The sequence below is a fragment of the Phalacrocorax aristotelis genome, chromosome 3 (assembly GCF_949628215.1).
Source record: "Phalacrocorax aristotelis chromosome 3, bGulAri2.1, whole genome shotgun sequence".
NCBI classification, from domain to species: domain Eukaryota; kingdom Metazoa; phylum Chordata; class Aves; order Suliformes; family Phalacrocoracidae; genus Phalacrocorax; species Phalacrocorax aristotelis.
In genome coordinates, this window is record NC_134278.1 from 50,159,637 (window position 1) to 50,175,055 (window position 15,419).

Here is a 15,419-nt window from a genome sequence, read left to right on the forward strand (position 1 = left end):
ATAACAGTCTTACTTCAGTGGTCGGTTTTTGACTCCTGGTTCAAGTTCATGGTCTCTTTCTCCCAACTTCCTCACTTCTTCGCTTCAGATCCACACACCATCCCTACCAGCTACTGTTCTTTCATTCCTGTCACAGCCTCCTCATCTTTTTCTAAGTTCCAATCATCCTCTTGTCTGCAGAGCCTGCATCCTAATCATGGACTCTTCTTTTCATACATGTTTACGGGTGGGACTTTGGGAGCAGCAGCAGAACCCTTGCTCAGTTCTTGCATTCATCTCCACAAAGGCCTCTCTTGCTAGGAAAAGCCATTGCTGGAAAGTCTTGCCCATCCCCAGTAAACCTACAGCAGATATCTATTACTGTTGGACTTTTTGGACAGTAGAATGTGGAAAGACCATTCTGACCAGAGGTCTGTATTTACGTTTTTAATGGAAACAGTCTGAGACATTCCCTACCCATCAAATCCTTGCCAAATCTTTTGCCAAATTTCAGTTTTAGAGCACGGAGATAGGAGAGTTTCGCAGTCATGCAGTCCAACAATATTTTTAACACAAGCAAAATGTATTTTTTTCTAACTTCATTTTGCAAACTGACTGAACTATTTTAAAAATCAGCTTCAGGCTGACACACCAATCGCAGAAAGAATCATTACAAATTATTTAGTATTTGACAGTTAAAGGCATCAAAACCCAGGGTCTTATAATGGGTAATGATGGACCAGCTTACCCATAGGCATTGCTGCTTGCGCTGCCTGTAATTTAGAGTTTCTCAGTTTTTGTCTCAAAAAAAAAACCATCAAAAGTGAAAGTATGATGTACTTGCCATATTTTAAGTTATGGACGCAACTGCAAGCTTTTTTTTTTCCCCTTCTTGGCTCATTTCCCTTCAGGATTCGAGAGAAAAACCCACACTATTTCAAGAGCTTCAGTGACTGTACAATAGATGTGTCTATTTCTTTAGAGTCTTAAGTAGAGAAGAAAAATGGAGCTCTTTTTTTCTCTATCAATTGACTTTGTTAAGCCTCCCCAGGAGGAGAAAGAAGCCACTGCAGGGGGCTAGTATCAAAGTTGAAGAACAAAGATGAAAGGTGAAGAGACACTTCTGTTTACATCGGCATGTTCTGGACTAATGTACCAGAGAATATATCAAAGCCACCACCAACGCCAGCTCTGGATATCTTTCCTAACAAATGAAATGTGGAAATATTTTCCTGACTATCATCTACAGCAGAACAATTGCAAAGCACTCATTCGATTGGGAACACTTGACCTTTCGATCCTTCATAGTTACTCTGGCCTTGCCCAAAATAGGTGACATCCACAGGAGAAGGACAGTAGCAATGTTAATATATTATACTAATTATACCTTGCACATATAACCTAATCTTCTAGATGTTGCTTAATTTTTTAATATGTTAAAGCTCAGGTGCACTCTAAGGCTGTTTACAGAAATGAAATCTAACAGAAATACATCTGTTCCTTCCAAAGCATCCAGGTAGTTTTTCCTCCCTCCCCTCCCCCATACGTAGAGAGAATTGATTTACCCCACAGCATCCTGGGGAAGTAGGCAGTTATGATCACTTCCATTTTGGAAGTCAGAAGGTTTAACAGAGAGGTTGTATGATTTGTCCAAGGCTTTGCAAAACCCCTAAGGCAAACTGAGAAAAAAATCCACTTCTCTTGACCTCATCGTCTGTGTCTTGTCTACAAGGCTGCCTGTCTTCCTGCTAGTTGACAGACTGCTGAGAAGGATGAAGGCCTTATTGATCCTATAGTTAGATGCTGAAAAGACAGCATCGTTTAGCATCAGTTGATTTCAGCAGGAGTCACGTCCCTTCGACAGAATTTGGCACTGTAAGAGATTAATTTTTAAGCCTAACTATAGCTACTGAGATACCAATATCAGAACATGACGTGTTGCTCATTAATAAATTATAATAAATGCATAATTATTTTTATTTTATTTAACAAATTAATAAATATAGATGTGATATATAGGGATCCTCTGTATGAGTAGGTGTATGTCACCCTTTTCATCCTGCACACAAAACGCAGTGATACAGTAGCTCACCGGTGCACGGCACAGATGAGAAGCCAAAGCTCCTGGTAGCTCTCAGCAGTGCTGCGCAGGCAGTGGGACGTGCCCCTCCTGTGCCACACGCTTGCAGAGCACAGCTCCCTTCTCACTGGTTCGCCAGCCAGCACACAGCAAGGAAAACAAAATCAATTGAAATCCCTCCATTTCAGCAAGCTGAGTAGGACCAGGAGCAGATGAGTGTGCGGCTGATAATGCCCCTCCTTCGTAGAGTCACTGTTTTTTTCACCTCCCAAGCCAATTTCAATTGTAAGACAGCCTCTTAGGCCGTCTCCTCTGACGGGCAGTGCTCCACTCAGGGGAATTTGGACAGAGACTCTCAAAACAGCAATGTTTTGGAGCCGAGTAATCTACAGGAGAAGGGGGAGGAAGATAAGCATTATGTTAGTTCTGGTCATATGCAGTTGAAGCTGACAAAGCATCCATCATCCTGTACAATATTAGCCTTTAAATATTCAGCTTTATCAGTTCCCCCATTCCTAATCCATCGTTAACCACCCCATGAAGCCTCAGCTGATTAGCCCCACCTCTGCAGCTTGGCAACCCATTAACTATTTATTATTTGTATTTAATTGAACTCTAGTAGCAGTGGAAAACTCCAGCCAGACACATTTCAAAACTGGAACAAAGGAGATGGTCCCTTGCCTAAGGAGTTCATGGTCTGGGCAAGAGTGAAATGCAGCAAAGAGAAAATGACAGCCATGCTGAACAAAGGCTTACTCGCATGCCCTCTATTAAACTCCCTGCCCCACAAATCTATAGATTTTCTATGGATTTTTTTTTTCTGGTGAGTTCCATCTCAGCATCCCTTAAAATCACAGAAGCTGATGCAATTTGGGAGGGTCCAGCAGAAAAAATTGGGGTTTTGTATGCTAGGTGAAAAATAGATTGAAAAGCTCTACCTAAATCATTCCACAATTACTAGGTAGTGATACAACTCAGGGATTAAAGTCATAGTATAGCAGGAAACTGGCAAACAAATACAACATACACATTTTATATGGATTTAAATAAATAAATGGAAGCATTTCTCAAAACGCTTACTTCTCAGGGACTAAATATATGTAATTTATGAAGCGTTATTTATATTTTGCTGCTTGCTATTCACATGCATAATCAAAACATAGATACAATACCAAATGTTCTTTCTGCTAGTAGTGCTGGGTTTGAGGAGATAAGATCTGTACACATTTTTCTTTCTTTCTTTCTCTATTTTTCTACTTAGACGGGAAGCTATGTGTTCTCCACTGAGGCTGGCTGCACATTTCCTCTGAAAGAAACTTTGCAGAAGTCACCAGTGCCTTTGTTACCTCCACCTGGGTTTCTGTACCGTTCTATTTATCAGTCCCCTTTGAAGCATGCCTGAAAGATCCCGTTCCTGAGAAAGCCACTCCCCACTCCCCAAGCAGTGCCACACAGCATGAACACTCCACACCGGAGACTTGGCACTGGCTTGCTGTTTACTGATCAACTTTAAAGCCCAGAGCACTGGAGGAAATGGTTTTCTACAGGGCTCCTCTCCCTCTGTGCCCACTCACTGCCTTGCTGCCCGGTGGAGGGTAATGTCTGTCTGGGAACCAAGTCTCAGGATATGAAAGTCAACCTGGATAATAAGGAAAATAGTTTTAAAATTTGAGTTAGGAAACCTAAGTTAAACAAAATCATTTGAATCCATCCTTGTAATTCTGTGTCTGAACAAAATAATTTATTTTAAGTAGGACTGACTAAATGGCTTTGGGGAAATTAAAACAAGAAAAACAAAGGTATTCATCGGTACTATACTGTACTGTCCATACACTTCCCCCGGTCTGGATAAACTTTTGTGTTCAATATAGGTGTTTTTCAGTACGATTCCCTCTGCTTTTCAATTTATCCTGATGTCAATCCGTCGGAGACAGAGTGACAACCTTCAGGGTACAAGGGGCGATGCATTTATTTTTACCTAGTGCTTGACTCAGTTGCATCTGTTCTCCTTTTAATCCCTGTAATTAAAATGCCTGCCTGCCACTTCATACATGCGCTAAAAATGATTAAAATCTGAACATTATAGCAGTCATAGTTACTGCTGCTGTACAAGAGGAAGAACAATTGATCTAGGCCAACACAGTTAAGTAAGCCATAGAAGGGAAACCATAAGCTACTCATGCAAAATAGAATATAAGGGTACTGAGTCAGATGAAAGGAGCATCTAAGGTAGCATACCCTGTCTCTGATAACAGCCAGGGTGAAAAGCTTAAGGGAAGAGAACGAGAAATCAAGCAAGCCCAGAGAAGGTATGTCCTGTGGCATGTCCGCCCAGCTTCCACCTGACCGCACTTTAGAGACTTCTTGAGCCAGATGCTCAATCAAGTCTATTATGTTTAATAAACCAAAATGGATCTATTTTCCAGAACTTCTAAGTCTGGCTCTTCTGAGCTCTTCTTTGAAGCTGTTTAGAGTTTTGCTCCCCCGAACATCCTGTGGACATGTGTTCCACAGTTTTATTATGTGTTACATGGAAAAAACCCCACTTCATTATGTTTATTTTAAGCCTCCTAACTAAGAGTTTACATTCAGAGCCAAGGAGGCATGCCCAAGCTAGCCTCAAAGAAGCCTTGAACAACATCTCCATCCATTTCTGTTTTACTATTTCCCCCATCTTCCTGTTTTTCTCTTTCATTCCCTCCTTCTTTTATCCTCATGTTATCTCTGGAGGTTGTTACAAGCTATGCAGGCACCTGATTTACAAATGCATGCCTATTACGTACCAAAATTCAAATGACCGAAAGCATGGAAGTCCTTCAGAGACACACTCTTCAACCATGATGCCACTTGCTTGGAAGTTTAGTCTTGGACTTTGGCGCCTCGATTCCTTTCTTTGTTCCTGAGTGACAGTGACCTGGTTTTCAGAGGTGCTTAGCACCCACCACCTCCCGGGAGGAGCTGCAGGCACTCGACGTGCACAAGAGAACACTTTTATGCAGAGCATCTGCCTGGCTCTGGGCACTCAAGGATTAAATTGTTATTCTGGATCCAGCTTCACAGTGTAGTGACACAGGAAATCGTCAGCCCCAGAGTGAAATTAAGAACCTTAGGGCTGGTGGTGCAACCCTTACTTGAGGTGATTCAAGGTAAGCAGTTCCTCTTAATTTAAATATTACTAAATGTAAATCTTCCCGTTTTTTCAGGATCAGTGGCAAATGCTATAGAGGACAGTCATCTTACAGACTTCACGTAGTGTAAATGTATAGATCGTTGCTATATCAGGAGTCCTGCTTGGACATCTGATTTTTCAGCTTTATATCTGTTTCCACAGCAAAACACACCAAAACTTTAACTTACACATTCACCTGCACAATCATCCAATAGATTCACTTTCCATCTGTCCTATAATTTTTCCTCTTTCTCTGTTCTTCTTTCACCCTTGGAATTTGCTCAGACCTATTCCCTAGCCAAAAGCCTCTTTTTTTTTTTTTTTTTCCTTCAGCATACTCCTCTTTACATTTCTTTTTGCTTTCTCACCACCTTTCTATGTGTCAGCCTTGTTCCAGTTCTTCTCCCCAATGGCATTCAGAACTCCTGCTACTTTCATACACTCTCACCATTTTAAGCCGCTTTCCCACATGCTCCCTTTCACGGAACACCTTCCTTCCACTGATTTCTGAAGCACAGATGCTTGTTCGCTTTCCATGATGGCAACAACAGCTCTAAAAGAAACATATCATTTCCCCTCCTGCAATTCATGCACAAATGCCTGGCATGTGCTGCCTGGAGAAAGCCTTTCGACTTTGAATTTCCTTGCCTTTGTGGAATCCGTGAAAAAGTCTGATAAATTACAGCTTTGGCAGTTATTTCAAATAACTTTATTTGCAGCCAACTGAGGTAAAATCTGTCAACGGTGCCATCCCCATGCTCTTTCAAAGGTCATTGGCTTTTCATGAGTGAGCTCAAAGTCAATCTGGTTCAAAGGGAGGCTCACATTTCATTTTTTTCCAAGAAGGTTAGATTACATGTTCTAATGGTGACAGGACTGTCCTGCAAGACATAAGAGCTGGGTTCTAGCTGAGGCTGTGAGACTCTTCAAGTACATGTGTTTTGTCACTTTATCTCTCTCCCGATGATTTCTCATCTGCAAAAGAGCTGTAATATTAACTGGTAGTTGTAATATAAGTTAACAGCAGACAAGAAGACCCCAACTAATCTATGGGTGGCTAGGTTTTGAAGTTGGTCTTGGACCTGGTTTTGATGTTGGCAGTTCAGGGAAAGCCAATAAACCTCAGTCTCAGCTCCTTACGCCCGGGCTTAATTGGTGCTACTTGTCACACCCTTAAAATACGCAGGAGGCAATTTCTCATGTTGTCCCGGGGGTGAGAGGAATCAATACAGACCCCTGGCTCTGCAAGCCAACTGAATTGCTGCCTGAGCTTGCAGGAGTGATGGTGCACCTGGGGACCTCTAGTGATACTCAAAATAAACCACAGCGTGGCAGGGATTGACATGTGTATCTGCGGTAGGAGCAGGATTCCAATCCATGCTAATCGAGCTCTCCACAGAGTTCCTGAATATAAGCTGAAGTCCTATGGCAAGCCTTTGCCATGCCATCTGGGTGGTATGGAAGTTATATGTGAGTGTCTCTCATCAGCACCCTCCAGTGATCTGAAAGGGAGTAGAGGGGACGTGTCAGTTCTGTTTTAACTGGTAGTGTTGTGAAAAGAAATTGATAACCACACGTGACTTCAGGAATCTTGGATGGAGACGGATACATACATGGGTCCTGTCTGAAGGAAAACAATCTTATCCGTGTAGAGAAGGATTCTCAGGACTGTCTTTGAGCAGAATCTATTTTTGGTTATGTCAGTAAGAGACATAGATTATTACCATTAATGCTATGTACATGATTTAATTAGAAAAAGCAACACAGTTCAGGAAAACAAAATCTTTCCAGATAAAAGTGATACTAATTTCCTAAAAGATTATAGATCAAAGCAAATTGAATAAATGGTGGGAGAAATGAGCCGACAAGAATCTCATGATGTTCAGCAAAGAAATGCAAAGTCCTGCACCTAGAGTGGAATAATGCTTGCAGTAATACAAGTGGGGGACAAGCTAGAAAGCAGCTTTGGCAGAGAAGACCCTGGGGACCCTGGCATTCAACAAGCTGAACATGAGCCAGCAGTGCACCCCTGCAGCAAATAACGAAACGTAAGAAAAAGATTTTTTTTACTGTGAAGGTGGTCAAACACTGGAACAGGTAGCCCAGAGGCACTGTGGAGTTTCGGTCCTTGGAGATGTTCAAAACATGACTGGACACAGAGCCACCTGCTCTGCTTTGAGCAGGGAGCTTGGACTATATAATCTCCAGAGGTCCCTCCCAATCTCAGCTATTCTTTGATTTGCTGAATAAAGAACATTTTCCTACGCTGATTGTGTGTGCCGCATCCTAGTCCTGAACATGTTTCTGTTATGTATTTCCAAGATATCTTCGGGGTTTTTTGACAGACTTTTAGCCACAGCGATGAGAATGCATTGCCATTATATAATAGGATGTGTAAAAATCATGTAAATATAACTGAGAAGATCAAGAGATTGAATCACATGTCATGTAGGATTCTGGTGAGATGCTGGCAGGAAAGCAAGCATTGCAGTAGAAGAGTAATTGTCAAATAATGACATGTCAAAGCCCAACTTTACCCAAGTCTAAATCATTTAGTATATGTCACCGTAGATACCTTGATGTGTTTCTTTGGGTCCAGGAAAGAAATTAATAACCCACTGTATCTTGTGTATGCAATGCAGGGGATAATTTGGACAAAACGATGTAATGTTTTTGAAAGCATGACAAGAAAATTAAGGATGAAGGAACTCCAGAATGACTTTTATGAATGAAAAGAACCTGTAATTGTTTTCCATCCCTTGACAGATGTTACTTAAACTGACATACTATATCATGCAACAAAGCTCACAGGGGAAATACAGGATTATGAGAAAATGTATAAACCACTACCTTTATTGTAAAAAATTCTTTTATGCTTCTCAGAAAGACAAAGAGAGGAGGGATGCCTTTTAGGAAGAACTTGATGTTGATTACTGTAATAGTATTTTCAGGAATGTATCAGCACAATTATCTATTAAAAAAAGAATTAAGTTAAAAAGAAGGGAGAACTTTCTGCTGTATCCCAATGCCACACAACCTCTCCCCTGTAGCATCTGCAGGACTTACCCATTTATTAAGGTGAAAATTAGAAGACTGTCTCCTGCCTCCTTCTGTGTGGAGAAGTAAAAGAATGGGAAGGGGTGGAAATGGTCATTGTCAAGAAATGCTAGGAGAAGAAATGGGTGTGCCTTGGCTGTAAATATTCTCAGCTCACCTCGGAGGGAGTTTTACCACTGTGGGACTGCTGCAGAGGGAGCAAGTCTCCACCAGTTTTGTGTCTGACTTTGACAGTTGCCTGCTTCGAACATACGTGAGAAACATGGGCTGGGTGCACAGAGAGCAGGAGGGTCTCTCAGCTACCTCAGACCTTCTCCAAAGTGGCATTTTGGGTGTCAGCTGCAAGGAAATATGAAACCCTCAAGAAAGTAAGGCTTGGTATATGCTCTTACTGAGCTGTATTACAGAGCAAGTAGACCACTGTTTTGAACCAAATGAAACTTTAAAAGATTCACCAGTTTCATTCTGGGGGGGTACAGTCCTTAACTGTAATGAAGTCTAGAGGTTGCACAAGCATAGTTTGTCACGGCCAAGTTCAAGTCTTGTGCAATGTGTCTAAGTTTCTTGCTCATCTGTAGGTCCTTCATATTCCTCTATCCAATCTTTGGCATTGTGTCCAATATGAAAGCGTCACAGCAGATCACCAAATAACCATAGTAGATGGGGTGTAGCAGTAGACAGATGACAAAGATTTTTTCACAAAGTCAATAGTGGTGTCCGGGTCATATTTTACTAATTTGGTTTTTAATGCATTGCTGATACCTTTTTAAAGGTTTAATATTGATTGATTTTTTTAATAATGTGGGTGTTCTCTGATGCCAGAGAAGGAAAAGACTTCTCCTTGCTTACTTTTGGTGTAGGAAACATGAAAAATGAAACAAAAAACAAAAAGGCATTTTAACAGAAGACACAGAAGTATTTAACAAAGAACCAAAGAAAGAGGTTAACATTTCTTTCTGTGTATCAAATTAAGTAAAGTTACAGGCAAGGATAGCAATCATCAATTAATGATTTAATAAGTGAAATAAAGTTCCTCTATGTTTGCCATAACTTCAAGAAGCATTAGCAAGTATTAAGGCTCTATCTTGCCATTAACAGATTTGACACTGATACCCCAAAGCAGCACAAAAAAAGAAATCAATATTAAAATACCTCCAAACATTTCCAGACCTTTGCATTTGGAAAGCTACCACTACTCCCATTTCAGCTGCCATACTCTGTCTGCTTTGGAGAGGCTACCTCTTGACATTTTGCAGAACAGCCTCTAATCATCTAAGGGAACTCAGGATTGAGATTAGTATCCGCAGCAGAAAGACATCTATAGACACTACTGTGTGTGAGTAATGCTGCGGGCATTCGTCCAAGCTCAGGAACGAGTGGAATGTACCCCTTCTCAAAGGTATGGGTGAAATAACATCACTGAAGTGGAAGTGGGGATTGGGTGGAATTAAAGTGAGGGAAAAGTCCACATGCATGTTTTCCATGTGTACGAAAGTGGCTGGCTATACTTAAAAAAAAAAAAAAAAGATTGGGAGCCCATATTCTAATTATTCAGTGGATTTATTTGCTTCTGATGGCATAAATAATCTATCGCCTCCGTGTGTCACACAAAAAGTCAAAGGAACGTTTCCACTTCAAGACAAATGAAAAAAAAATCATTGTAATGGTACTTTTCTGTGAACATATATAATGAATTGCTTTGTTTAATTAAACACTTCAGCAAACCAAATACCTGAATTTAAATTGCTGTTTATGAAGGCTTCACCTCAGATACAGGTGAAATGAGAAGAGGTTAGCTTGTGAAAGACTGCGGAGACATAGGTTTTCCACAGTGACTGGCATTACTAAGCAACCTGATGCCGAGCTGACAACACCTTGGCACGCAGGGAACAATAAGGTAAATTATCAGCAGTATTAGGAGAAACTGGTTAAAAGCCGCATCTTTTATTTCACCCTGCAACGTCTGCGGCTGTTATTTGGAAAAACAAACAAACAAACAAACAGAAAACTACAAACCCCTCCCTTTGCTCCTCCAGCATTCCCCCTTGCGCGTGGGTGTACACGTGCCTTTGTACGCGCGCAAACGCGGGCAGACTCGCCCATGCACACATTTTTGGTACCCGCGGTTCCATGATGCGTTTCCCACCCTGTTGAGAAAGAGAGGAACAGGAGGGGGAGCTCTCGCTGCGGCAGCCCGGCCCGGCCGAGGGCGGGGGGGTACCCCGGGCCGGGGGGGCGCTGCCCCGGGACCCCCGGGACCCACCGGGACTCCTTCGGCCCTCTCGCCTCCCACGGGGCAGCACAGATCTCACTGTAATTACAGCCGGCTGCTCCCAAGGGTGCCTCTTCCGTAAGCCCCCGGACTGGCTTAAAACCTTTCGCTTTGAAGCCAGTCATACCGCTTACATATTTACCAGCTGGAAAATCAGGCCTGCTTGTTTACCTCCTCCTCGCTGGTAGGCAATAACGAGACGAAATAGCTCAATAATAATATTAAAGAGAGTTATGCATTAATAAAGACCAAATTGAAGAACTTAGTTATAGCAAAGTGTTGCTTTCGTGCTATCTACAAAAGCAACCCCAGTCAGCGGACAGGTGCCCTTTTAAAACATGTAAACGCTAATAAGTAGGAATAGGAATAATAGAAATAAATTAAACCTGGGGCAATTTATTTTAGGCAACCCATTTGCACCTGTCATTTTATGAACGATATTTGTTTTTCAGAAGTCCACATCACTGTGCTTGCAAAAATCCAAGTGCAAATTCAGAGCTGGAAACGCAAAGTGGGATAGAACGAAAATCCGGAGCTTGGCAAAGCACCTTGGGTGTAAAACACACGCTTAGGCAATGGAGGGAAAGACTCGGGTTCTTGCCATGACTCAGATAGAGCAGGGACCTGAACCTCAGTCTGGCAGGTGACTTAGCAACCACCGCCAGCCGCAAGGCAAATCACGTGGCTTTTTTCTTCCCAACTTTGAAAATAACCAGTAGGCTAACCAAAAAAAGAAAAAAAAAAAGAAAAACACCCAACCCCAAACCCTTGAACAGGCAAGACAGCAAGAAACGTACTCCACTGCACCGTGGTTAGAGCATGCACTCATCGTGGGAAGGCTGATACACAGTTCCTACCCCTTTTGAGATGAGTTACAGTAAGGAGTAGGAAGCTTTTTTTTCCCCTCACACTGAAAAAAATCTTATTTTTGCTTTGAATGAGAAAGGAAATATATTTGGAAAACTCAGCGCTTTTTTTTTTTGTTGCTGTTGTTTTAAGAACATGGGATTTTTGCTGTCCAATACACACTATATAATAGATTGATTTAAAATCACCTTGGAAATTTCACAAGGAACTAGGTCTCATGAAACTCAGGAGCAAAATCTTCACTGATTTCTGCAGGATCAGGATTTCTGGCTGAAAACTGCTTACTGATACCACGTACCCCAGTATCTCTGGCAGAATAAATGAGAGCAGCCCTATTGATCCAATCAGCCACCTTTATTCACCTGTTTAAGGTGTTTGCAGAATCCATATTGAGCACTACCAAACCAGGTTTCTTTACCACAAATACAGGTTTTCACACAAGAAATATGTGCTGTCACGTTCAGTAAATGCACTTAATGTTAGGCTCTCTGTAATGTAAATACCAGATTTATTTTCTCATAACTTTTTGGAGACATTCAGGTCAATGCCATTGTATGACTGACAAATTTATGGCTTCCATAGACTCCGATATTCTGATTCCCCTTACGAGTTCATGAGCTACCCTTAAAACCTGAAAGCGTTCCTTTTTGTTAGTCATTCCCTACCCAGTAACAAGTGGAATAATTAGACAGTTTCCAAAATTTCTTTCGGTATCTACGATGTGTATCAGATAACGTCTGAGCACTCTAAATGCATGAACTTCTGTGTTGACAGTTGATAGTCCTCCAGATGGAACAACTTCCCAAGAATATGTAGTATAATAATATGCAGCATGTAAAGGTAATAACAGCTCTAGAAAAGTAGGAATCATGCCAGTTGCAGAAACAATCTGCTGTCAGATGAAGAGATATTATTATTAGGACACAGAGAGGTGGAACTTTTGTATCCATCCACAGCCTATATCAGATACTGAGAAAAATAGGATATGCTCTAAGACCATGGCTTTCATCTGGTGGTTGATGAGGTACTGGGGGACTGGAGGCTGTTTTCAAGGAGTTTGCCAGAAGTAGCTGAGAAAAGGGAGCCTGCTGTCAGAAGGCATAGGTTCACATCTCCATTCGAAGTATTCAGAGTGTGCCTCTAGGAAAAAACCCAACTGAAAGCCACTATTTTTGGTGACCAAGAAGCAAGGATCAGCATTCAGAATTGATAGCGGGAGGGGTGGGAAGTGCTTCAATTTACAACCGAATCTTCAGACATTAGTCAGGAAAACTGGAATGACAGATTTGATCCTGAAGACATTAGTTTTTGTTCAGGATGGGAGTTCAGGACTCATCTTTTTGTCAGATTACCAACTCAGTCCATCAAATTTACGCAGCGAAACAGTGCTTTATTACGATACATAAAGTGTTGAGAAGTAGTCTTCAGATGGTTCACTGAACAAGAACCATTTGAGGCAATACTCTGTTTAGCAGAAGTTCTAAGGTTTTCTTTAAAAATCTGCTATGAGCTCTGCAGAGAAACTAGTGATATGCACCTAATACAAGAATGAATTTTGCCTTTTTCATTAGAATGACTTCATGTGCCAGCAAGATGCTGGCGATTCAAAGCAGGATAGTTGTCTGAGGTTAGCTTGCTTTTTCCAGCTAAAGGTTTCAAAGAGCTCCAAGGCTACGTGAGATTGTGTTTATAAGCAACTTCCCCTTGCGCTGCCTGTCTTATACCTACTGTGTGAGAGAATATGCTGAGACTCTGGAAACATCTCTTGTTCGTGACGAGAGCTCAACTGTACTGATTCATCTGTAATAGAATACAGTGACCAAAACACAGAGATGAGGTTGCTGGTGCTGGTGGGGGGGGCACAGAAGGAGGGAAACCTCCTTGTTAAGCAACATCCTTTGGAGGTTACCTGTGGAATCACAAGTCAGTTTCCTCAAGTTTCAGAACTCACTATATTTTAAAATATTACAGGGCAAGAAAAAAAAAAACCTTGGTTCTTTCTCATGCTTGCTGCTGGCAAGTCTGAGGCCAGACCTTGCGTTCCTGGGGTGTGCAGAACGGACCGAGCCCACGGCATGACCTTCTCTGTGGCCGACTCCTGCAGCTCCTCGCTGCCGGCAGAGCCTTCTTGAGGGTCTCCGTGGGGTCCTGCTGTTCTGCAAAAAGGAACTATCAGATCTGTTTTTTTCCAACATCTGCCTGAGTCTTTCAGGCAGCGAGGGGAGTAGCAGCACCTCGGCTTCACGACGGTCGTGACCTTACCGCTGCGGACAGGCTCTAGGATTTTACAGACTGAGGTCTGGTTGCTATCTCACCTTTTGACGCTCGCTGCTCTAACAGCTAAGACTATGCAAAATCCCAGTTTCTTCCTATTTTCAGTGCCACAGGGGAAAATGCGCTCCGCGTCTCTAATTGCTCTGCCATCTGAAGCAGGCAAGCAAGGCTCGTTTTAGTCACGAAATGAGCAAAGGAGTTGTGCTCAACTTTTCTTACTGAAAACCGTCAGTGATTTAAGTTCAGAAAAAGAGAATGTAAATTAGACATCGTTGCACGCAAAACGAACTTACCTTTGATAGGCTAAACAGAGATTTTTATGGGAAGCCTACTCATACCCACACGGAACGCAGTTTACCTTTTGACTGTGGGGTTTTTAAAATAAAACAAAAAAAAAGTATAATATTAAGGTGTACCACAGTCATAATGAGAAACCCCGTACAATTACAATTTTGACTAATGGAACAATGGACACCCCCGTAACCGCACCGTATTGTATCGGGTAATTAGGGACTGCCAGGGAGCGGGAAAGCACAACCCAGGAATAATCAATGGATCGTCCCCCACGCTGCGTGCCGTAATCCTGCACCTCGTCGCTGAGGCGCGTCCCACCGAACCATTCATCCTCACCTCCCAGGCGCCGATAAAGGGAAAACCGGGAGTAACCAAACCCCGGCAGGGCGGAGAGCGCCGTCTGACTGCGGCGGGGCCGGGACGTGGGCGGGGGGCCGGGACGGGCAGGCGGGGCGGGGGGGGCACGATGGCGGCATCCCGGTGCTCGAGGACAGGCCGGGCCGCCAAGACCCCCCACCCCCTCCCCGCGTGTGCGGGGAGGGGGGCACCCGGCCCCCTCCCCCACCCAGGCTGTGGGCGGGGGCAGGGCGCGCCGCCCCCTCCCCTCCGCCCCTCTCCGCTCCGCCCGGTGCTCGGCGCCCCCCCCCCCCCCCCCCGCACCCCCGCCTCCCCCGGCTCCCATGGCAGGCAGCGGCGGCCGATTCGGTGCCGGCAAGCCCCGCCCGCCGGCGGGCCGAGGCCGGCCTCCCCCTTCCCTCGGCCGCCCCCTCCGCGGCAGCCCGCCAGCAGCGCCACAGCAGGCGCGGGGCCGGCTCGCTCCGCGCTGCCTCCCGCCCGCCATCCCGCCCGCCATCCCGCCCCGCCGCGCCGCGCCGCTCCGCTCCGCCGCGCCGCTCCCATGCAGGCCGGCGGCGAGGCAGAAGATGGCTGACTCGCCGGGGCACCCGCGCCCCTGCCCGCCCGCGACCCCCGCCCGCCCGCCGCCGCCGCCGCCGCCGCCGCCGCCGCGCTCCCCCCGGGCCCTTCGCGGCGCCGCCTGCCACCACTGAGAGCCGCCGCCGCCGCCGCTCCCCCCCCCCCCCCTCCCCGCGCCCCTCCCGGCCCCCCCAGAGCACCAGCAGCCATTTCATCTCCACCACCAAGTAGGCGCAAAAAATGGCAGAAATGGAGAAAGAAGGGAGACCTCCCGAAAATAAAAGGAGCAGGAAGCCGGCTCACCCGGTGAAGCGGGAGATCAACGAGGAGATGAAGGTAGGTGCCTGTGATGGAGAAGGGAGCGGGGGTGTCCCCCCCCCTCCCGCCCCCCCCGCCTCCGTGCATGGAAATGAAATAAGAAAGGATCTCTTGTCATTTTTTTTTTTTTCGTAGGATGCACTGAATGTGTCTCAACTCCGCCTCCTGGGCTGAAAACAGAGACGAATTCACAG

General features: G+C 44.4%; 1 protein-coding gene across 2 annotated transcripts in view; it reads left to right on the forward strand.

Annotated features, from left to right (window-relative positions):
* Positions 1-14,687: 14,687 nt before the first annotated feature.
* Positions 14,688-15,419, forward strand: part of SOBP (sine oculis binding protein homolog) — a 116,946-nt gene continuing 116,214 nt past the window's right edge. The window contains exon 1 of one of the 2 annotated variants that reach the window (XM_075087401.1): positions 14,688-15,243. In XM_075087401.1, coding sequence (XP_074943502.1) covers positions 15,148-15,243 — 96 coding nt within the window. In that variant the 5' untranslated portion in view covers positions 14,688-15,147. The remainder of the gene's footprint in view (positions 15,244-15,419) is intronic. The other variant, XM_075087400.1, reaches the window with a different exon arrangement.